Genomic DNA, 23,683 nt, shown 5'->3' on the forward strand with positions numbered 1-23,683 from the left:
ATTGTTGGATACACTCTGGAGCCGGTTAAAAAACGTAGGAAGGTGACGGACCAAGGTGTGTGTGTGTTCTGTGTGTGTGTGTTCTGTGTGGTGGGTTGTCTGTGTGTGTGGTGGGTTGTCTGTGGTGTGTCTGTGTGTGGTGGGTTGTCTGTGTGTGGTGGGTGTTCTGTTTGTCTGCCTGCGTGCCCATGTTCATGCCCATACACAAAATGATCACATTGAGGCCCATAGTCACCAATTCCCCAATCTATTTGTCTTATTGACGCTTAGCTCCACCCTCTCATCCTATCAGAGCAGGTTGTATGGAGAGCCGCCCGCTCCAGTGGTGCCGCCCCCACCTACTTTCGACCAATGGGGCGGTTTCTAGATGGAGGGCTGCTAGCCAATAACCCTACGTTGGATGCCATGACGGAAATCCACCAATACAACAAGGCCCTGAAAGCTGAGGTGTGGCAGAACCTAGATGAATGGGTCGAGGCTTTCCTAAAATGTTACGGTTGCAGAATTCCTGTTATGAAGAACCCATTGGAAACATGCAAACCAATTTAACCGAAACAATCTCTGTATTTGTTGTAAAATTGCACTGTACATCCTCCAACATTCAGCTTCACTTTACATTAAGTTTGAGAATGGTCAATGTTAAGCCCCTCCCTCCCTCCCCAGGGCCGTGGGTCAGAGGTGCGGCGTCTCGGGGTGGTTGTCTCTTTAGGGACAGGTGAGTGTAAAATAATGTCTGAATCATAATGTTTCTGGTAAAATTGTATTTTTGGGCAGTTAAGGATTTTCAGATAGCAGTGGAGGTCTTTAGACCATCTAAACCTCTGGAATTGGCCAACTGATTCACATGTATATGTTATGATATTTTTATGTAATAGTCTTGATAATTATTTGGGCCAGGTAAACCTCCTCAGGTGGTGGTCAATTCGGTGGATGTGTTTAGGCCCTCCAACCCTCTGGAACTGGCCAAGAGCTTCGTGGGAGCCAAGGAACTTGGCAAGATGCTTGTGGACTGCGTAAGCTGGCTTTACCAATTTAGATGTATTTGTTTATTCATTTATTTCTATTAAATTGTGTCACCTGGGACGCATCTGCATAAATAAGCCTGTGCTATTTTTTTAGTCTGCAGTCCACAGGTTGCTTCTAACTAGACATCTATGATGTCGTATTGACTGTGGATGATCTGGTCGGAACCAGTGAAACCGTTGCGCTGCCACGATTTGGTGAGCTCCAGTTTAACGGGTAGATTACTAATGTGTATGGACACTGTCTGCCCTCCCAGTGTACCGACTCAGACGGTTGTGCCGTGGACCGCGCCAGAGCTTGGTGTGAGATGGCCGACATCATCTACAACAGGTAGGTCTGCCGGTCAGCACCTGTTGGTATGCATCAGACAGTCAGCAGGAGAAAAATGTTTAACGGTCCTCTTTGTTACCCTCCGCCTCCCTCTTTCTCCCCCTCTCTCTTTTTCCACAACCATATCTCCCTCTCGCCCACCCCCCTCCCTCTCGCCCACCCCCCTCCCTCTCGCCCACCCCCCTCCCTCTCGCCCAGACTGAGCCCTCAGCTCTCCCAGGAGGTGATGCTGGATGAGGTGAGTGACTCCGTGCTGGTGGACATGATGTGGGAGACTCAGATGTACCTGTACGAGCAGAGGGAGAACGTGAAACTCCTGGCACAGCAACTACTCAGCAACTGCTGAAGGAGGGGGGGGAGGGGAGGGAGGTGAGGTGATGTGCTGGAGCCGGATGGATCTCTAGATTTGGGGAGAACGGCCGGCAGAGAGACACCAGGCTGTTACAGAATGACAGTCCGCTGAAGGTTTGACTGAAAAGGGAGTGATGGGATGAGGTAGGAGAAACCTGCTAACTCTTTCACTCCTCACGGTAGACTGGAGAATGTGAGGAAAAAAAGCTGCTTTTGGAAATGCAAAGTAAAGAAGGAAAGAAACATATATAAATTATGATTCAGCTTTGCAGTTACTGAAACCAAGTATCAAATCATTTTGTACCTAAAAAGACTGACAGGCTGAAAAAAGCTCCCAAAGAAAATGCTAGCTGTTAGCGCTCATTCTATCAGTACCTCTGACAGGCTGAGCTGATCCCTCAAGATAACCATAATGACACATTTACATCATATTAGTCACTGTCTTGTAGCACGTTCGAACACATAGAATCAGTAAATGTCTGTGATTATGCTTTGCGGCAGATATAGAATCCATAGAATGGACATAACACCATTGACATTGATGAGGCCATTTGTTTCTCCCAACAAGGGGCACCATAATGTGACTGTATCTCATTCTGTGTTCATAACGTCTCATACATTATTAATTGTAACCAGAATAGCACTGGAAAATAGCAATTAAAATGCCCCTTCAACTGGTGATTGCTAATGCAAGTCGTTTATCATCTGATCTGCCACCTACTGAACTTGGACAGCACTTTTTGCAGTTAAAAGCAACAAGAAATAAAAATATTTGTTTTCTGGTGAAATTTGTTCTGCAGTTTTGCTCGCTGTACTGTTTGACTGACACAGCTAGATTGCCATGGGCCAGTCAGCCTGGTCAATGCATGTGAAGCTAGACAAGTTTTTTTTTTTTTTTTGTATAGTCCGTGTCCCTATACTAAAATTAACTACAAACTAAACCCCTCAAACTCATCTCTGGACCTTTTTTTTTATTATGACCTTCTAGTCAGGTACTGAGGGACACCAGATGTGTGCAATTCATAAGAAGGCAGAATAGAAAACCGGCGGTCTCCGGACCTCGTAGGGGTAAGAGTTGAATACCCTTAACTAAACGGACCAAAACCAATGACTGAACTTACCGAATAAGAACCTTTTACTGAACATGGGTTTTCCTACATTATTAATAATGAATGGGGCCCTAATCGGTGTCCCCGTGTTCACTTATTTTCCGTATCCCTCCTGTGTGTCTTAACCACTTAAATCATAACCGCCTCGCCTGGACCATTTTCATTGGGCTCAAAACCAAATGAGAGACAATAAGAATGTGTCTAACAAGAAAGGTATGTTTTGCATTGCAAAACATTTTGTTACAGTGTGCATTTAAAGACCAATTGAACAACCCCTTCCTAACGGTCAGTGATACTATCTACGTGCAATAACTGTCTATGTATACTATTGTCAGTACAAAATGGCGCCCTTTTCCCTCAGGGCCTTGGTCAAAAGTATGGCACTGAGACTAGGGTGCTATTCAGATGCAGATTTACAGTTTTTCCCCGAAATAAAAATGCCACTTTCTGTTTTTTGTTTATCAGTTTCTGTTTTCTACTATGTGCTGTTTTGTATTTGGTTTTGAGGTGTACTAAATAAAATGAATAAAATATTACCCTCTGGAGCCGTTCCAAGTTGTTAATCTCATTTTCATTTCTAAATTGAATGCGAAGTGATATAACTTTTGTGGCGATATCATTGGAGGCTGGAGGACGGAGTACCGCACAGTCGGCAAATCTTCGAAAGGGCATGGAAGACTAATTATTTTCAACTAAAGCATTTATGAAAGGCGTGTTAGGATAAAAAGGGGACGACACCAGATTTACACTGAACTTCCCACACACGTGAACCTGTATCCATCACGTTATGTCATAGATACATATGAACACGACTCGCGGTGTAGGGAAGGGGGCACACGCTAAAGGGCGAAACATGACGAGTTGGCATCTGAGTAAGTAAGTAGTAGCTGTGTGAGGCTTATCATAGGTCGTTGGTAATGAAGTCTTCCACAAAAAATCACACAGGGCAGACAAAACGGCTAGGAATTTCTCAGTCTACGCAAATTCATGTGTAAATTATTGTGTGTATGTCTATATACGGGTTTTTGGGAAAACTGACAGTCGAGTCATCCCATCCAGTCAGCACGGCAAGCCGTTCAATTACATTCTTGTACCAGTTGGCATGTTATTTTTTGTTGTAACTAGCCGTTTTATTTCTTGTTTGCGTATCCATTGCGACAGTAGTTCTTTACCCTCTTGGCAAGGGACGCTTGGCGACCTTGATATAACTCCACAACTCAAGCTTTTTTTTTTTTTAAAAAGCTCCTTAACAGTTAAACGTTAGCATTTCGGAGTGGCAGGCACGCTGGGACACAATAAGTTGCTACTTATTTTTATTAAAGGACTAATGGCGTTTCCTAATGCCTTTAATTTAAAGATAATTGCAATATAATAAAATCCTGCCAGCCTCAACTGTCTGGAGTCTCACGAGCATCCATTGTGTTGAATCGGGAGAGTAGAATGGTATTTATTTTTACCCCTACACCACGGTTCTACCCTAGAGGGTGCTGTTGAGACTACTCCAGGCCTTCTTTGCAGAACATTTGTTGCAATAACGGCATTTCTTGCAACAAAACATTACATATGACATGTAAAAAGGGTAGCCCTACCCATCATTAGATGAGTCTCCGCTGTTCAATGTTGAGACTACGTTGTATATACGTATGCATTGTCTTGATGATGTAAACGCGTAAGCTGCTGTTTTGTTCTCCCAGAAATGTTAAACTATTGTAATAGTTATTTTTTATTTATCTAATATAGGCCTACTAGTCATAAAATGTTTTGGCCTCCTGGTTTTTGGCTTATTTTATGTTTCACAGGTGATGTTTCCAACCATCTTTTTCCTTACTTTCCTTTCACAGTGATCCCTCCATCAATAATTCAGTCTTGGCCGTATCGATGTCTCTCTCTCCGTCTCAGTAAAGCCGCAGTCGACTGAGGGATGAAAAGGCTTATTAGTCAATAAGGGAGATAAGAACATAACAGAAGGTTATCATTGTCAGAAAGGACGATAAAACGAAGTTGACTATTAACATCAAGAGACAGACTGGCAAGGGAAGAAAAGATAAACGCTAAATAGCTGTTTAGTTTTCCATTTTGGAGAAAGTTCAATACATTACACAATTTTTCATTTTGTAAATAGTTCAAGACAATACCGTTTTTTTAATTATTCATTCATTTTTATTTATAATATATTTTGCGGGAGGAAACGTCCGTTACGATGTCGGGTGCTAACAGCGATCAGCTACATAGGTCAACGTTGTCCGTGTACACGGTGAGTACCTTTTATAGTTATATGGAGGTACACTGCCAGCATTCTGGTAAATATAGATTACTGGCAGTAATCTAATCTCCAACATGGTAATACTGTGTTGAATGGAGGTTATTACAGGGTGAATGTATATGGGACAATCATGAACAAACTTTATCTCCTTAAGAAACCAACACTTACGTGTTCTTGTTTCTTCTGGGTTCTCTTCCATAGAACCTGATGGAACAGTTCAACCCAGGCCTACAGGCTCTAGTTACATTAGGGAACAGCTATGTCAAGGCTTTCCAGGGTAAGTATCTACAGTAATGTGCGCGTGGGTGAATCAGTGAGTGCGCGTGGGAGTAGATTTGGGCCCCCTCCATTTTAAAGGGTGAACAGAATCCCGCCCAGATGCTCTTGCGTTATGCAGCTTTGATAATCAATTAGGGGTGGGGAAATATCTGTTGTCAGTGCATAAGTAGCCTACCAGTTACATACTTTGAGCTTGTTGAGAGAGGCAAATTATCTAATGGCTGTTTCAGATATTAAATAAGTGCTGCGATTAAGCTCATTAAGCTCATTAACGTGTTTAAAAAAACACTGAACCTTCAATTACTAGTTTCATTTTTGCATTTAAATTGCAAAGGTTGTGGTAGAGCTCATTTTCATAGTCGATGATGTCTGAGGTGACAATCTGCAAAGTAGGTACTCTGGATTTTTTAAAGTTGTGTGTGGTAAATTTACACTTCCCACATGGTAACTAAAGCACCATAACTGCTAAGCTATTCCTGGACCAAGACTCATGGTAATCTGTGTCAGGGCCACATTCAGTTATAAAACGCTCTCAGACAGGAATAGAGCAGATGAGATTCGTTATTCTACATTAGTGGCATGTTTGTTCTACATAGCACATTTCTATGTCAACACTGTACAACATAAACATTAATGTATTTAGTCTAATATGTTTATTGTCTGTTTACTTACATCGTTTTATTAGTTCATTTGTGTTTATTTTGTACATTATTCATGTTGTTCTGTGTGCTGTTTTGTCATCTTTATTTGAATGCCTTCGGCAAATTCATCATTGAAAAATGACAAATGGTTCCCAGTTGAATTAGCTGATGAAATAATGGTTAAATAAAAGATGAATGCAATTTATTAAAGGCAGCTGAGATGTCATTCATTACTGCAGTTGTTTTGCAATTTAATAAATTAAATTATTAAAATTATCAATTAAATAATTGGTTATTTATTTTCTATTATAATTTTGTTTGATAGATTTAGCCACGCTTGTGCGTTAATAGCAGCAATGGTAAATTGTGTTTTCTTGTAGATTGTTGATGCGACGTGTTGTGTTTAGGTTTGTCGTTTGTGAACATAGGATTTTCCATGTGAATGATTTTGTGTCCCCGTAAGGATAGAGAAACCTGGCGTGTGCGTGTGTGTGTGTGTGTGTGTGTTGCAGCCTTGGCCGTTACCAGTGAGGCCTACTTCAGTGCTGTGGCTAAGATGGGAGAACAGGCCCTTCACACACTCTCATCTCGCTCTCTGGGTAAGTGTGTGTGTGTTTATGTCTCCTTTGTTTTACATTTCATCTGTCCTCCATTTGGGTCCCGGGTTGGGTGTAGAGTAAAATATAGAACTAAGTTTAGAATTTGTGTCAGCGTTTAGGCTTGGGTCGGGGGAATTTGAAATGTTATAGAAAGTAGGAATTTGAATGAGAATCCCTTTTTGGGTCTGCTCAGGGATGGTAAAAACCATGTGTGTTTGCGTGTGTGTACGTCTCTGGGTGTTCCTTTTCTGAGAATATATATTACCAACCTGCGTCTCAATGTCTTTGAGTAACTTTGAGGTTGTTTTGGTAGAGGGTGTGTTATACAGACGAGATGAGAGCCTGATAAACAGCTCAGAGTTGTTATTCGGTTGGACAGTCCGGCTCCTATGCCTTCAATAATTGACTGCACACAGGCGTGTGGACAGGCTAATCAATCACACTCCTCCAAACTCATACGGGCCCGGGTTGGGTGTGCTTTGTCATGAATCTTGATCTGGAGGGAAGACCCGTCACTGTGTCTGCCCCCCCCCCCCCCCCCCACAGGTAATGATACTGGTTTGGCCTTGTTTGGCTTTTCTGGGCCTGAGTCACTGATGTGTCTTCATTTGTAAGGCCAAGCAGAGACAGTTCCTGTTACGCCAGTTCACCTTCCATTTACCAAGAGCTGCAAAAGGGCAGGAAATCCCTGGAGGTTATCACTCTCAGTTTGAAGATAGAGCTGAATGTACGCTGACAACAAGGTGCTGTCATCACACATTTGGTCACTTAACTCCTACTCTAAACTCTATCGGTAACTTTGACCCTAATCTCACCCCTTACCTCCGATGCCTCCACTAATTGGACCTAATCTTTAGATCTGGGACTTGGTTTTTACCGTCGTCATTTAAATCACGCCGGCACTGATCTGGCCTCGTGGACATTATTCATGACAAAGAAGGTGCTAGCTTGACCATCACCCGAACCAGCGCAAACATGATCCTCAGGGCATCGGTCGCCGTACGGGCCGGTGTCTTCGTGGATGTCTCCAACCACCGGCGAGCCCGTTGCAGAGCAAACCTGGACCCCCGGACTGACCACTTTGACTTCCTGTCCTCAGAGCATCCTAACCGGCTGCGTCACGTCTGGTCGCCGTGTCTGCTGACCTCCCTTCAGAGGTCACCGCTGGGGCCCGCTCCCTGTCACACAAGACCTTTTAACTGTGCGCTGTCGGGGGAACACCCTAGAAATAGACAACCACCGGCCGCCCGTACCACAGCCTGTCCTCTGTACCATCACGCGGCAGACATGGTGTTCGGGATCGGCGTTTGATTGTCTGTCAGAACCAGGCCCGGGTTTGAAGCGGTTCATAAGACCGCTAAACAGGGCTGCCATAGTTAAATGAGTTATGCCTAAGATGGTCAATAGTCTTGTTTTGGCGCTATCCCTTCAGTATTGAATATAGGTGCACACACAGACACACACACTCACATGCCACGCACGCCCGTTTACACATGACATATACACACGTGTGTCGACATCGCAGAAGCAGTTGACCATAACCACATACGCTGGCGCCGTTTCTGATCCTTTCACTGCTACTTATATCTGCTGCTACAGTGTCTGTACATGGACCCAAACCACATACAGTCCGGCCGGCTGCTGGTGGTCCTTGTAAAAGTTACGGTCTTTAATGTGAAGCATTTCTTTATTTATTTATTGTTACTGGGAAAGACACTGTATGTCTTGTTAGCACCCGTCGTCCATTTTGAATTTATTTAGTTGTATTTACTTAACTTTTTGGGAGAAGGAGCCTGACTAGTTTCCAATGTTAGTTTCCTAATGAAAATTTATTTGAATGGATATTTGTGTTTTTCCTCATGAAGCCCCGGACCAAAGTATATTTGGTCCCCAAGCAACATTTGTAAAACATACCCCGGCCACACACACACACACACACAGAAGGTCAAGGGAGCTAATGAACTGAGTGAAGCTGAAAGACCGTGTCAATCTATAATTCAAAGTGTGGATCACCCGATGCTCTGCTCTGGTCACGCTACTGCACTGACCTGGCTAACCTGCTGTAACTTCGCTGTCAGGCTAGCCTCGTGTTGATGCCCGGCCCTATTAATTCCGTATGTGATGCTTTCGTACAGGCTAATTAGCATGGCATATAGAACTCGGCTGCTAGGTCTGATGCGTGGCTCCCATTCATTGCCTGTGGTGTTATTGTCACCGCTAATTAGCAATACTAATGCTGTATGCATATGGATCCCACAGGAGATGTCCTGGTACAGATATCTGAGACACAGAGAAGACTCACAGCGGAAATGGAGGGAGTGGTTAGCATCTGTTTATCTACATGCATGTAGTTTGGATTTATGTCCTTTCTTTGTATATTTAGAAAAATAATTTTTTTCTTGTATTTCCACTGTCTTTAGCCTGTGTGATCTCTGCTTAATAGTGCGTGTGTTTTCTTTTCCACACACAGCTCAACCTGTGGTAAACTGTCAAGCATATTATTATTATCAATCTATTTATTTTGCCACTACATCAGTTAATCACTTTACCATTACATCTTCTATTCATTTTGCCATTACATCTCCTATTCATTATCCCACTACATCTCATATTCATTATCCCACTACATCTCTTATTCATTATCCCACTACATCTCCTATTCATTATCCCACTACGTCTCCTATTCATTATCCCACTACATCTCCTATTCATTATCCCACTACATCTCCTATTCATTATCCCACTACATCTCCTATTCATTATCCCACTACATCTCCTATTCATTATCCCACTACATCTCTTATTCATTATCCCACTACATCTCCTATTCATTATCCCACTACATCTCCTATTCATTATCCCACTACATCTCTTATTCATTGTCCCACTACATCTCCTATTCATTATCCCACTACATCTCCTATTCATTATCCCACTACATCTCCTATTCATTATCCCACTACATCTCCTATTCATTGTCCCACTACATCTCCTATTCATTGTCCCACTACATCTCCTATTCATTATCCCACTACATCTCCTATTCATTATCCCACTACATCTCCTATTCATTGTCCCACTACATCTCCTATTCATTGTCCCACTACATCTCCTATTCATTATCCCACTACATCTCCTATTCATTATCCCACTACATCTCTTATTCATTGTCCCACTACATCTCTTATTCATTGTCCCACTACATCTCCTATTCATTGTCCCACTACATTTCCTATTCATTGTCCCACTACATCTCCTATTCATTATCCCACTACATCTCCTATTCATTGTCCCACTACATCTCCTATTCATTATCCCACTACATCACCGTATGTATCATTGATCTTCTTCCGTTTCCAGTTTCTCTGGTTTCAGGTAGAAGTGTTACAGGCCATGGAGAAGAATATCAAGCTAGATGAGGAGTACATTGATGTGAGTATCTTCAGTTTGTGTGTGTGTTTGTGTATGTGTGTGTACACGTTTTATTTACCTTGAGCAAGTCACCAAAAGTCACCAAAAGTCTGTGTATTAGGGTTGGGGTTAGGTTTAAGTCTGTGTATTAGGGTTGGGGTTAGGTTTAATGCTATGCATTAGGGTTGGGGTTAGGTTTAAGTCTGTGTATTAGGGTTGGGGTTAGGTTTAAGTCTATGTATTAGGGTTGGGGTTAGGTTTAATGCTATGCATTAGGGTTGGGGTTAGGTTTAAGTCTGTGTATTAGGGTTGGGGTTAGGTTTAAGTCTATGTATTAGGGTTGGGGTTAGGTTTAAGTCTATGTATTAGGGTTGTGGTTAGGTTTAAGTCTGTGTATTAGGGTTGGGGTTAGGTTTAAGTCTGTGTATTAGGGTTGGGGTTAGGTTTAAGTCTGTGTATTAGGGTTGGGGTTAGGTTTAAGTCTGTGTATTAGGGTTGGGGTTAGGTTTAAGTCTGTGTATTAGGGTTGGGGTTAGGTTTAAGTCTGTGTATTAGGGTTGGGGTTAGGTTTAAGTCTATGTATTAGGGTTGGGGTTAGGTTTAAGTCTGTGTATTAGGGTTGGGGTTAGGTTTAAGTCTGTGTATTAGGGTTGGGGTTAGGTTTAAGTCTGTGTATTAGGGTTGGGGTTAGGTTTAAGTTTGGGGTTAGGGTGATGGTAGATTGGAATTTAAATATAAATACTTTTTTAAATGTGTGTGTGTGTGTGTGTGATTGTGCGTTTGTTTTTGTTTCTGTGTGTGTCTGTTGCTAAGACACTTTTCCCCTCCATAGGGCAGTCGCAGGGTTTACGAGCTGGAGGTGAGGAACCAGGCGGAAACTCTGGAGAGACAGCTGAGACGAGGAGCTTTCAGAGACTCACTGGTACATACACACACACGCCTTTACAGTTCGCCTCTGTCCCACACTACCACGTTCTGTACTCTAATGGTGTCTTTGTGTGTGTGTTCTCCAGGAGCACAGTGAGTACATGCAGTACCTTAGACAGAGTCAACAGGAAATAATGAAGGAGGAGGAGAGGAGGTACAACTTCAAAATAATCTATACATCATTAGTATAATTATTAACACAAAGAGGAATACATCATTAGTATAACATTTAACACAAAGAGGAGTACATAACTATTGATGAAGACGATCATGTTGACTGTTATTATTAGATATCGCTTCCTGGCAGAGAAACACTGCGGACTGACACAATCACTCCTCTTCCTCATCAACAAGGTATACACACACGAGCACACACACACACACACACACGCGCAAACACACGAGCACACACACGCGCACACACACGAGTACACACACACACACACACGCGCGCGCACACAGAGGAAGTGTTTTGAGATGCACCTATTGTTCCACAGACAGGGGTGTCTCTGCAGCAAAAGGCAGATGGATGGAAGGAGAAGGTGAAAGAGACACGAGGCTCCAGACCCCGTACGCCCACCCACCCTGACCAGGAGGCACAGGTACTGTAGGCACTGACCCAGGATCAGCTCTGCCTCAGCCAGGTTTATAACTGACCCAGGATCAGCTCTGCCTCAGCCAGGTTTATAACTGACCCAGGATCAGATCTACCTCAACCAGGTTCTGCCATCTATTTATCTATGTCTATAGTATATTCATATTCCTATATCCATCTATCTTTTATCTGTCTGTCCATCCATCCATCTCCGTCTCTCAGCTGCGTGGTTCAGTGAGCTCTTTCCTCCAGACACTGGGCGAGGACACAGACATGTCCTGGGCCAGGAGAGAACAGCAGGCCCTGGGGAGAGTGCCCTCTAGAGGTGGGTCATCCAAAGAGTGTGTGTGTGTGTGTGCGTGCATGCATGCGCGCCTGCCAGAAGACTTGGATACACGCAACAGACTTGACTGCACCCCAAAGAGCACGTAACATTACCAACCGCTTGTTTTTTCTCTGGAGTTTATTTCATTTGTCTTTTGTAAATGCAGACGTTTTTGTCCGTTACCACGAGTGCTTTTCTCAGGTTGAACCCTTCTCTGATCTGCCTCTCTTTCTCATCTTTCTCCTCTCCCCCACTACTTCCCCCCCCCTACCTGGTCCTTCCACCCCCCAGCTCCTTCGCCCCTCCCGAGCCGGTCGCGCTCCTCCTCGGTGGGGGAGTCCCTGGGCCTGGGTGGCGGCAGAACCATGAGAGCCCTGGTGTCCCATCCGCCCTCCTCCAACCCCAAACTGCTTCCCTTCGGCCAGGGAGAGACGATCACCGTGCTGGTCCAGGAGCCGAGGAACGGGTGGCTGTACGGACGGACTGACAGCAGCCTGCGGTGAGTTGGGGGGCGGGGATGGACGGATTGATGGGTGGGTGTGTTGATAGAATGATAAAGATAGAAAGGGCCGGTTGGGTATAAATGTGAAGATGTCTAAAATAAAAATCCCACAAAATCTGCTCGATAGCGATATGTATTTCTCACACTGGGTCGTAACTGATGCGCTCGTTTACCAATTATTGGGCCAAAGATCAGAACGGTGCTGCCCGTGTAAACGGGGCCGGCCCGTTTCAAGTGAGGGTTCTGTGAGGTTTCTCTGGTGTTCCTCTCTTATTCCGACAGCCAGGGCTGGTTCCCGGCAGCTTACGTCGGTCCTGTCGAAGAGTTCTCCAGCCTCTCAGGGTTCAGGTGCAGTATGTAAATCAGTCAAGCTGTCAATCAATCGAGCCCTCTGTCAGGCATTCACAGTTCACCTTTGACCTCTACAGTGGCTCATCCGTGAGGAGGCACAGCATGAACAACATATTGGATCCCTCCGACACCTCCACAGACCAATCAGAGAAGGCCCACGACAACATCCTGTCCCCAGCCCCTCCCGCTCGTAGGGCCTCTGTTGACTTCCAACCAATCTCCCCCCTACCTGAGAGGAGGGCGGAGCCAGAGATTGGGACAAGGCCCATTATCGCAAAGACCTATAACGAGCTCCCGCCCCCTCCTCCTCCCCCTCCTCCTCCTCCTCAGGCAACCACAATGAGTTCAGCTGACTTTCAACCAATCCAATCTCCCTTCCCTGAAAGAAAACCTGAGTCATTATCACCACTTAGAGCTTCTGGAGAAAATCCACTTTTTCCCAGGTAGGAAGTGTGCGTGTATGTGCGTGTACGTGTGTGTATGTGTGTGCGCATCTCAGGGTGTGAATGTCAGTGTGTGTTTTGTGTGCGTGCCTGTGTGTGTTGATTTTTCTCATCCCTGTTGAGTGCTTGTTGTCTCCATATCACCTGATCTGTTGCAGGGGATCCAATCCGTTTGCGACAGTGAAGCTTAAACCAACCACCACCAATGATAGATCGGCACCCAGGATCCACTGACCAATTAGCACACAGAGATTTAGACACGGTCAAGAAAATTGTGTCCTCGTGTCCATTTCATTAGATAGAATATGTAGTTGTAGAACATCATGTAAAAAAGAATCATGTGATTAAGCACCTTTACAAATGTTTGTGTTTTTCAGTTTATTCCCAGTGATTGCTATTTTTGTTGTGAAATAGGGCAGTGCATTATGAAATGTATAGTTTGTTGTCTCCTCGCCGGACTGTTTGTAATGTTCAGTTAAGAGTAAAATAAATACGTAACTATTCATGATTATAAATAAACAGGTCATTTCACTCGAGGCATTTTATTTATTATTTATTATTCTGATCATTTATCTCTCTTCACAGCTCTACCTCTTCTTTATTCATCACTGTATTCATTTACATGACCAGACAAGAGAGGAAGAAAGGAAGGAGGGAGGGAGGGAGGGATGAGAGGAGGGAGGGAGGGAGGAGAGGAGGGAGGTACAAGTATGTATGAGAAACAAGAGAGAAATAGACAGGTTGCATCCTAATAGACTGGCTCCCTATTTCCTTCTGGGCACCCTTCTGAAGTAGTGTACTTAAAAGGGAATAGTATTCCATTTGGAGCACACCGACAGCGAGGTGTGATGGGTTCTATCGACAGTGGGAGAGGACAGGAAGGCGTTGGGTACATTATAGTATCATCTTTTAACATCAGACAGTCATGAGCTTTTCAGATCAAAACAGGACACATAGATACAGTGTGTTGCTATAGTATAAAAAATGACAATAAATACAGTAGTGCCTATGGGCAAAATTCTGATAACTTTTTCCAGACTCTCCCCCCCCAGTTTTTCATAAATTCCTGTTTGGGGAATTCCCAGGTTCTCTTACATTATCATTCCTAACTCCAGGACCTTCCCAAGCGGGACGTCTGGGGAAAACTGTGGGGAATTGTGGGGAAAGTTACCAGAAATATGCAACCCTAGTAGTGTTGGGTACGTGATCGGGTGGTTGTTGGGTTTGTCCCCCCTCTACCTCCGCCGCCGGTGGGCATCTTCGGAACAGCCTGCACGGTGCCAAGAGGGTGAGGTCGCCCCTAGACGCAGACCTTCGGGTCAGTCGGCATTCACCCCGCTGTTAATGAACGATGGTATCGGGGAGGAGAAGCTGACCCTGAATTTACACCTAAGGGGGACTTCACCCGGGGGGCCGATGGTGCGGTTTAGGTGGTGGGTTGGGCAGGGGGGAGGCATGGCAGGGGACACTGCAGTTAAAAACATAATCATGGGGAGGGGGAGGGGGGGTGGACGAAGGGGTATCCTTTACGCCTCGTGGACCAAAGTCTCGAACTCTGGAAAAGAGCAGAAGAGAAGAGGAAGAATTTCATACATGTCATACATTTAGATACCCTCCTCTATTGGTCATATCCTCAGATATGTCATACATTTACATACCGTCCTCTATTGGTCATATCCTCAGATATGTCATACATTTACATACCGTCCTCTATTGGACATATCCTCAGATATGTCATACATTTATATACCGTCCTCTATTGGTCATATCCTCAGATATGTCATACATTTACATACCCTCCTCTATTGGTCATATCCTCAGATATGTCATACATTTACATACCCTCTATTGGTCATATCTACCGATAACATGCGGTTTAGTGTTGGTATCATTTTTCAATGGTTTGAGTGTCAGAATAAAATGAACAACAGCTTGTTGGTCTCCTTCATTTTCTAATGGAAACGCCCATCCAAGGCTCCAGGGGTAGCAGTTATTCCCAGTTCTCGTTTGATACAACCCACAATCCCCTGTCTGTCTCATTCTGTCTCCCGCGCCCCTCGGCTTGCTCCCTCACCCCACCACTCCCCCCACACTGCCCTCTCTCATCGCCCACTGTCCCCCTTTTCCCTCCCCGTCCCTCGTCCACTCTCACCGTCGATGCCGATCTTGCCATCTCCATCCTTGTCGGCGGCCTTGAGGAATGCTTTGGTCTCCGCGTCGGTCAGGTCTCTGCCGTCCGCAGCGAAGCTCTTGAGTACAAACCTAAGGTCAGAGTGAAGTGACAGGTCAGAGGTCAAGGATGAGGCATCACTTGTCTTTTCTCAACTGAATCTTCCCACGGCTGTCTCGACCACGAATCGAGACGGTCCTCCACCTCTCATCTCATCAGGTAGCTGGCACTTACGGGAGGCAATCCCGGGAACGCATTCTTCAAGTGATTTAGTTTTTTCATGCGCGCGCACGGCTTCTCCGCCAACTAAACAGCGGATCTAAAAGGTTTGCGACAGATTTCCCAACCCTTCGGCCTTAGGATAACGAGAGAAGACCCCGTGTGTGTTCTCATTAAAGTGTGTGCCATTGTGTAGGTGGTGTGTCGGGTGTGCGTTGGTCTGTGCGGGTGTGTGTCTCCCTTACTTGAGCTCCTCCTCCTCAATGAAGCCACTTGCATCAGCATCAATGGCCTTGAACACCTTCTTGACATTATCAGCAGACATGGCCTTCAGACCGACCAGAGCAAAGAACTTCTTATGATCGAAGGAGCCCTCGGCTGAAGTTACGGGGGAAATTAGAATTAGAAAGACTAAACCCTTAACGCTATTCAATATGTTTTTACCAGAAAAGAAAAAACATAAAATTGGCTGAAAATTTGTTTTAAAACCTGCTCACCTTTGACGGCATCAAGAGCCTTCTTGATATCATCAGCTTTCAAAAGATCCTTGGCGGCCATCTCTGTAACTGGGGAGGGAGGGATGAAGAAGAGTTCAGACGTTTATTATTACATTAGAATGTCCAGAGGTCAGAGGTCATGACGATATACTGGACAGTGGTCATGTATACCTCAGTCTGGCAGGCAGACAGTGGGGAGAGCGATCTCAGTAAATAAATGACCTCTGGCAAACATACAGTAAGGAGAGCGCCTGGTTCTGGCCAGTGATCCGTATCACTCAGGTCAGGGACCAACCGACACTCAGAGAAACTTGGCAGAAAGCAGAGAAGGAGAAAGCTGACCGAGGGCCATTAGAGTTTGGAATTTAAGACACGGACATAAATAAAGCCAGACGGGCCCGGACTCTGAGGTCCGGCGGAGCTCGACGGGAAGACGTTTATAAGGCAACGGTATGAACCCATCCCGCTGCAGGCTCAATATGGAGTCATGTTGACTTTGGCGAGTCCCACTCAGGTCAACGTGATCGCCCACTGACCTGTCCCTCTACTGCTAGCCTTACTTGGTGAACCCGTCTCAGGAGGTTGAATTCCTGCTCGGAAGGACGCTAGGCTGTAGATGTCGGTACTGAAACTGTCGCGGTGTGTCCGAGTGGTGGCGCAAGAGCAGGTGCATTGAGATGGTGCGTTCAGCGGCTCGTGGGGAAAAAACAGAACCCACGTGTGTGGGTCTGTGGGTGTGTGTGCGCGCGCGCGTATGTACAGGATTAGATATTTCAGACGTGCGTGTGACACACATGGTATTTTCGAAGTGAAGTGGTTGCCATGCGCGCACAGGGGCTGTGCTGGGTGTTAAAAACAAATGGGTCCCTCTCATTACCCACAACAGGGTAGCGTGTCCAGACTTGGGAACAATAAAAAGTGTTAAATATTGCGCTCTCTTTCACATACTCTTTTGTGTCCAACTCTACATGCAACCCTAACTTTGGTAAAATACATTTCTAATGAAACTGTCAGTACTATAGATAGAGCTATCTATAGAGCTGTATGGACCTCAACAAAATTCCAGCAAAAGGTCCAAATCTCTACTATTTAGCATCTGCAGGCTTCCATGTTTCCCAGTAGTATAGTCAGGGATGAAGCATTACTGGAATCTGGAAGGAATAGCTAGGAAGTCTGTGAACCCTCCAGCTGAGGTGATTGGTCTTCTGAGTGAATTAGACAGGACAGTTTAAACAAAAATGCCTGGCCTGGCCTGGAGGTATGTTGTCATCTTAGCATGTCTCATGTTGTCATGTTGTTAGCATGTCTTCATGCTGTCATGTTGTTATGTGTCTTCATGTTGTCAGCGTGTCTTTGTGTTGTCATGTTGTTAGTGTGTGTGTGTCTGTGTGTCTGCCTGAGTGTATCAGTGTGAGTGTGTGTAGTTCCCTTACATACATATATATGTGTATATACATGTGTGCCTTATGTAAATGTGGGTTTCAGTCAGCATTACATGAAGTTAAAGGCAATTATTTTTAGTGCAAATATACATTTTCAAATGTATATATGAGAATCATCACTGAAATAATGAAACCACTTGACAGTTGCCTTTGGCATCTCCATGTCTGATAGCAAACCTACACTAATGTGTCTGTAGTGTCTACATGTGTGGACAGGTGCAGTGCAGCCTTACAGGTAGAACCAAAGCACAATATCACCTTTGTACTTTAACATGGCACCTTTGTACTACATCTTTGTACTTTGTACTAGGATTTCTGAAAACCAGCAATATTTGGGAAAAGTTCCCAACATGGTTAAATGTCCCCACCCAACATAAAAGATATTCTAGCAAGACTATGGCGGTGGTCCATATCACCTGCTAAAACCCACACTTCCCACTGCACCTGTGGAGATTCGAGAGGATTTCTACAGGTGTCAGCAATAAGATAGCTGTTGCTCTGTTTTGCAGTGTGAATGGATAGGCTGACATCTCATCTGCTTTAACCAATCAAATGATCCCATATCTCCTTAAGTATATAGGATCACAGGTTTAATGTTAGATTTGGAATGGGCCCCACTTGTTGCACTTTGAAGTCGACCTTGGCAGACACCAAGATGCCTTTCTCCCTCTAAGATGATGTAAGGTTCGGTATAATTATATATTTATCCCAATATTAGGTGTGTCCCACTGTGTCCGGTTACAGGTGTTGACAACGGGTGTTGCTGCGACACATAAATTCAACCAGCTTGGAGTTAGTGCCATGCAACGCTTCAATATGACCAGCTGTGAACATTATGTACATCACCAGGTCATATTTCAGCCCTGGCATTCTATACCATAACTGTTGATTGACTCATGAAGCATCTTAGTTTGCACACACACTCGCCCCCCCCCCCACCCCCCCCATCCCCCCCCCCCCACACACACACACACACAGGTAAAATCCAGGATATCCATAAGCAGACCATAGAATACACAGAATGGTTGTTTTCCAAAGTATTCTAAGAATTCCTCGTGTTCTCAGCATTCTGTCCGGTCCTTCAGAACTGGCTCTAAGTGCCGTTGCAAGTTCTGCAAGGATGCTTCCCTGTAACCAGCCAATCCACTTGAACCATTCGGCGTCAGCTATTCATAATCACCGCACACGGTTCAATCCACACTATATTTGAATGCACGGCAGATCAACATCAACAACTCCGACAGCTTGCAAAAAAAAAAAAATCCCCCCCATCCCCCCCCCCAATATCTTTCTAACACAAAAACATAATATGGAACTGTGTTAAGTTAAAAGTCCGGCGTCTCCTGCAGAGCCCAAGCGGCTTGCTTGCGGTAAAACTACTGAATCCAAACAATCATTAACAATCTAAAGCCAATGACAAGTGTCGGGACGTACCTGGAGGTTGCTGGGCTAAGACTGAAGAGGGACAGAGAGGATAGGAGAGTGAGGGTGAGATGTAGAGAGGGGCTGGAGATGGAGATAAGATAAGCGATGAGGGGGTACACTTTAACTCTTATATAGCCCGCAAGCCCACACACACACACACCCACACACACACACACACACACACAGAGAGTCTATTTTGGGAGAGTATGGTAGAGGGACAGTGGGCATCGAAACATGATGTACTGCCGAAGAGCCAGATCGCTTTCTTGTGTGTGTATGAGTGTGTGTGTGTGTGTGTTTCTGCGTGCGTTCATGCATGCATCAGACCTAGATAAAACTTAATATCTTAATTACTTCAAGGATTAATTACTTCAGGTATTCAGGAATTTTACTGGGAAATGAACTTGGAAAGTATTCGAAAAATGAAAATGCACTGACCTAAATATACTGCCGTGCATATAACACAGGTGTTTCAAAATTGAATTTGAAATGAGTATTAAAATAAATCTTGAATGCAATAGGAGAGCTTGACAGTTTAGCGTGGCAAGAAAGTCATTAATTTTTCTCAATAAAATCCCGTTTTGGGTGGTGTATTTGAAAATGGCCTCTGCAAACCTATTCCAAATACAAGATACTCAAAATCCCAATATTAATCCCAGGTGTGTGTGTGTGTGCATGTGATCCAAAAGTCTGATTGCTTTCTTTATTAATGTCCAAACAATTTAGTTATCTATGTATATTTACATTCACACTACATTTTCTCTCTCTCTCTCTCCCTCTCTCTCTCATTCTCCCTGTCTCCTTCCCGACTGTCTTTCCATTTCTGTCTCTCTCTCTCTCTCTCTCTCTCTCTCTCTCTCTCTCAGATCAGACAAAAGATCTAACTAATCTTGCAGCCTGTCATTCACAGTTGATTCCCTGTTGATCTGGGGTCATATTGGCTGAATCTGTGCAGGTAACTGGGGATCGTATTAACCCACTCAATACCAAAGGCTGCCATCAATTTAATCCATATAACAAAGCCCAGGCTGTGGTGCACCATGGGTATCATCGGAACAGTGTTTGTACTAAATGGAAGACAAATGCATTTTAAACAAAAATGTGTTTAATTTTGTACTCATAAATCCAGTGGATTTTGCCTCTTGGTCTACTTCAGGATTTTTACAGAAGTACAAAGAATTAAGTATATGTGTTTCCAACAGGCCTCTGGGACAAATCACAATGAGTGGGTAAATTAAATGTGGTGTGATTTGCTGACAGGTGCATTGTGAGTGCGTGTTGCACTGAGCAATGAAACTTGTGAAAGCAAAACATTCTCCCAATGGAATTGTGGTCATTTGTTGTGCTTGATTAGATAAACACAAGGAAATGCAGAGGAAAAGTTTTGCTGAAAGAACAGTGGGCCAGATTCTGACCCATTATCAGGCAATACAATATTTATAAAATATTTTAAAAGTAAATCCTTGATAATAAATTCCTTGTTCATACCATCAGGATAAAGATATTTGAAAATGTAATTAAAGGCTTCTCTACGCTTTATGGCATGTCTGGCCAATGTATTCTGGCCAGACATCCTTTTTTGGAATGACCTTTAGGTGATTTTTTTGGAATGACCATGATATCCAGTGATACCCTCATCACTCTCACAAAAAGGATTCCAAAACAGTCCTCATAAGAGAATCCGTAAAGGTTACACAAATGTTGTAGAATCCTTTTGAGTTTGATTTAGAATCATCTGTGGAAAGGCTTTTATAGAGAATCAGAAGGGGTTCTAACCAGAACTAAAAAGGTTGGTTCTAGATGAAATACTTATTTTACATATAACTCACTAGTTCTTGTAAATTGACAGTCGGTCCTACTGTCACCTTTAGGCTGCTGGGCTGGGACTTTAGATACTAAAACACTAGAAACCCAAGGCGACAGGCAGACCATTGATTTTATCCTTACTGGAGAATTCCAATGCTTCCTCAACGGGACTCGCAGGTGGTCAGCTGAAAAGCCTCCAAGAAGTAATGTGGGAGAAGCCAATTGGCCAGCATCACCCAGGGACTGGGGAACCATCGTCAGCGGGGGTTTTCTGGTCTCTCTGCGCTCTAAAATAACGAATTAAAGGTTCATGTTAGGTTTTTGGGATTAAGGGCAATGGGTTCGGGGTAACGGAAATTGACCCTCTTTTTTTTGTTGCTGAAAGAGCTGTGGGCCACACTCACATTTGTACTTGCGCACCATAGGGGGGTGTGTGTCTGAATGTGTGTGTGTGTGTGTGCGCGCGCGCCTCATAGCATCCTCAAGGTGTTACGCGGCGTGCGAGTCAAACCAGGTCAGCTATAAACTGTGTGCTAAACGGAACCCTATCCCCCAGAAGGCTTTGGTTCACAGTAGTGTACGGCACAGATTAGGGTGCCATTTGGCACTGGTTGGTATTCTGCGGGTGCATTGGTAACTCATATGGACATCTGACCTTCTAGTCTCATTCAGACTGAGACCTAGGAGGTAAGGTATGAGAGCCTCGCCTAATGAATTTGCTAACGTGGCATCGATGAGCCACTTCATCCACTGTAGTCCGTCCTCACTGCCAACATTGCCACCTGTCGGCGTGGCCTGCCTGGCCTTTCCTTCAGCCCTGTCCCGCTCTACCTGTCGGCCTCGACCTGTCTGCCTCTACCTGTCTGTCTCTACCTGTCTGCCTCTACCTGTCTGTCTCTACCTGTCTGCCTCCCTCTATCTCACCCTCCGTCCCCCTCCATCCGAGCGTCAATCTATACATCTCTCTCCTATTATCTCTCCCTCAAACGCTCCGTCTCGTCCAATGGACCCTGCAGGCTCCTTAAAAGGCTCCCTCCTCTCCTCCTGTTCCCCTCATCCCTCTCTTGGTCCTTCTCCTCTTTCTCTGACTAAATTTATCAATCGTTCTCCCCTGCCGCTGGCAACCAAGGCCAAGAGCTGGATCCATCTCTGTGCCTAATATCACACTTCCCGGCTGACCAAATGATGTGCACGCGTGTGTGTGCACGTGCGCACATGTGTGTGTGTGTGCACGCGCATGCTTGTGCGCTTGCACGCGCGTGTGTAATGTCCCTATGACACGTGTCTGTCTGTCTGCCCCCCCCCACCAACACACTGATTCTTCTCCCAGTTCATCCTCCATGTTCTATCAGCCCCCCCCCCCCCACCAACACACTGATTCTTCTCCCAGTTCATCCTCCATGTTCTATCAGCCCCCCCCCCCACCAACACACTGATTCTTCTCCCAGTTCATCCTCCATGTTCTATCAGCCCCCCCCCCACCAACACACTGATTCTTCTCCCAGTTCATCCTCCATGTTCTATCAGCCCCCCCCCCCCACCAACACACTGATTCTTCTCCCTGTTCATCCTCCATGTTCTATTAGCCCCCCCCACCAACACACTGATTCTTCTCCCTGTTCATCCTCCATGTTCTATCAGCCCCCCCCCCCCCCCCCCACCAACACACTGATTCTTCTGCCTGTTCATCCTCCATGTTCTATTAGCCCCCCCCCCCACAACTCCCCCTCCCTTCGGTCCTTCTCTCTGTTCATCACGCTGTTTTCCCCTCTATTGCATTACCCCTCCTCAGCACTTTCCTACAGTAGGGACACCAGTTGGACCAGGCCGTGGAGGGGGGGCAGGGTGGGGGGGGATTAAGAAAAGGAGAGAGGGAGAGACACACAGAGAGAGAGAGAGAGAGAGAGAGACAGAAATAGAAGCAGACGCGTATGTCTGGTGAATTAGGAGAGGTGTGGAGAGGACAGACGGGTGGCAGACAGAGGTTTTAACAAGGGCAAGGCTGCCGCTGTCAGACAGACTGACTAGCTACTTCTAAAAAAGGATAGTGGCCGAAAGAGAAAGAATGAAAGTGGAAGGAAGAGATTCAGAAGAAAAGTGCGAAAGAGAGAGAGAGAGAGAGAGAGAGATTGTAGTAGCAGCAGCAGGTGGAGTGCTAAAGCCAGTGACAGCTGCAGATACAGGCTACAGCTGTGTGTGTGTGTGCATGCGTGTGTGTGTGTGTGTGCAGTAATTCCACAGGGGTATCCCTCAACTAATACGTCTTAGATTAAGGTTAAAGTGTTTCTATGAATACATATGACAACGCCAGCACAAACCACGTCCAGTGACCCAGGTACAATACCGACACCAGAGTGTGTCTGTGGGAAACGCACGTCTCTCCAACGGACGATAGCACGATTAGAACTTTCTAGAATTGGTGGAAAATATGAAGGCGAACATGAGGTACGGTGGTCCTATACTAAACAAAGAATGCAACACCATAAAAGCTAGCCTGTGTTCGTTCGTACGTGTGCGTGTGTTTGTGTGTGTCTGTGAGTTTGTGTGTGTGTGTCAGGGAACGTGCGTTCACAAAAGCATAGGAGCATGCTGATAACCGTCAGAACCGTCTGAGGAGAGGTGGTTATCAGACACTTTTTGAACTGGTCTGGGCTGGACGTGAGTGAGACAAAGGGTGGCGTATTCTATAAAAGACAGTGACCACGGCTGGTGCCAGTCCCCCCCACCCCACCCCACAACATTACAAATGAATAATCTAGCCAGAGTATACCATCGTCACAAAACAAACAGCTATCTTGAACATTTATATGGCTGGTGAGTCGGGGGTGGGGGTGGGGGGGCAATTTCATTAGCTTGGCCATGAGTTTAATACCAGACTTAATGAGACAGACATTTCCTCCTCGGTCTTGCGGCTTATGGAGCTGTGAGAGAGGTGGTCCTAGAAAAGACCCGACGCCTGTTTGCCAATGTCCCAC

At 45.1% G+C, this 23,683-nt stretch overlaps 3 protein-coding genes across 6 annotated transcripts in view; 2 read left to right on the forward strand and 1 right to left on the reverse strand.

Annotated features, from left to right (window-relative positions):
• The window catches only part of pla2g6 (phospholipase A2, group VI (cytosolic, calcium-independent)), an 11,102-nt gene extending 8,499 nt beyond the window's left edge, over positions 1–2,603 (forward strand). For all 3 annotated transcript variants that reach the window (XM_029122576.2, XM_034294343.1, XM_029122577.2), the window contains 5 exons: positions 293–447; positions 664–715; positions 898–1,013; positions 1,280–1,353; positions 1,552–2,603. In XM_029122576.2, the coding sequence (XP_028978409.2) occupies positions 293–447; positions 664–715; positions 898–1,013; positions 1,280–1,353; positions 1,552–1,699 (545 nt within the window). In that variant the 3' untranslated portion in view covers positions 1,700–2,603. The remainder of the gene's footprint in view (positions 1–292; positions 448–663; positions 716–897; positions 1,014–1,279; positions 1,354–1,551) is intronic.
• An 847-nt stretch (positions 2,604–3,450) lies between these two features.
• On the forward strand, positions 3,451–13,901 carry baiap2l2b (BAR/IMD domain containing adaptor protein 2 like 2b). Of its 2 annotated transcripts, none has more exons than XM_029122573.2 (15): positions 3,451–3,689; positions 4,655–5,067; positions 5,278–5,353; positions 6,509–6,595; positions 8,855–8,916; positions 9,956–10,027; positions 10,839–10,928; positions 11,020–11,087; positions 11,224–11,287; positions 11,431–11,535; positions 11,751–11,853; positions 12,145–12,352; positions 12,638–12,703; positions 12,784–13,149; positions 13,308–13,901. In XM_029122573.2, exons 2-15 carry the CDS (start codon positions 5,014–5,016, stop codon positions 13,381–13,383), a joined length of 1,497 nt encoding a protein of 498 aa, XP_028978406.1. In that variant the 5' UTR covers positions 3,451–3,689; positions 4,655–5,013; the 3' UTR covers positions 13,384–13,901. The 2 variants fall into 2 exon arrangements, with proteins under 2 accessions (XP_028978406.1, XP_028978407.1); XM_029122574.2 differs by having other exon boundaries at positions 3,451–3,685.
• A 282-nt stretch (positions 13,902–14,183) lies between these two features.
• pvalb7 (parvalbumin 7) lies at positions 14,184–19,017 on the reverse strand. Its single transcript, XM_010872694.3, has 5 exons — positions 18,912–19,017; positions 16,036–16,104; positions 15,784–15,916; positions 15,302–15,411; positions 14,184–14,704 (listed from the first exon to the last, which is right to left on the reverse strand). The coding sequence occupies exons 2-5, from the start codon at positions 16,094–16,096 to the stop codon at positions 14,676–14,678; spliced, it is 333 nt and encodes a 110-aa protein (XP_010870996.1). The 5' UTR covers positions 16,097–16,104; positions 18,912–19,017; the 3' UTR covers positions 14,184–14,675.
• Between the last annotated feature and the right edge of the window lie 4,666 nt (positions 19,018–23,683).

The sequence above is a fragment of the Esox lucius genome, chromosome 9 (genome assembly GCF_011004845.1).
Source record: "Esox lucius isolate fEsoLuc1 chromosome 9, fEsoLuc1.pri, whole genome shotgun sequence".
Taxonomy (NCBI): domain Eukaryota; kingdom Metazoa; phylum Chordata; class Actinopteri; order Esociformes; family Esocidae; genus Esox; species Esox lucius.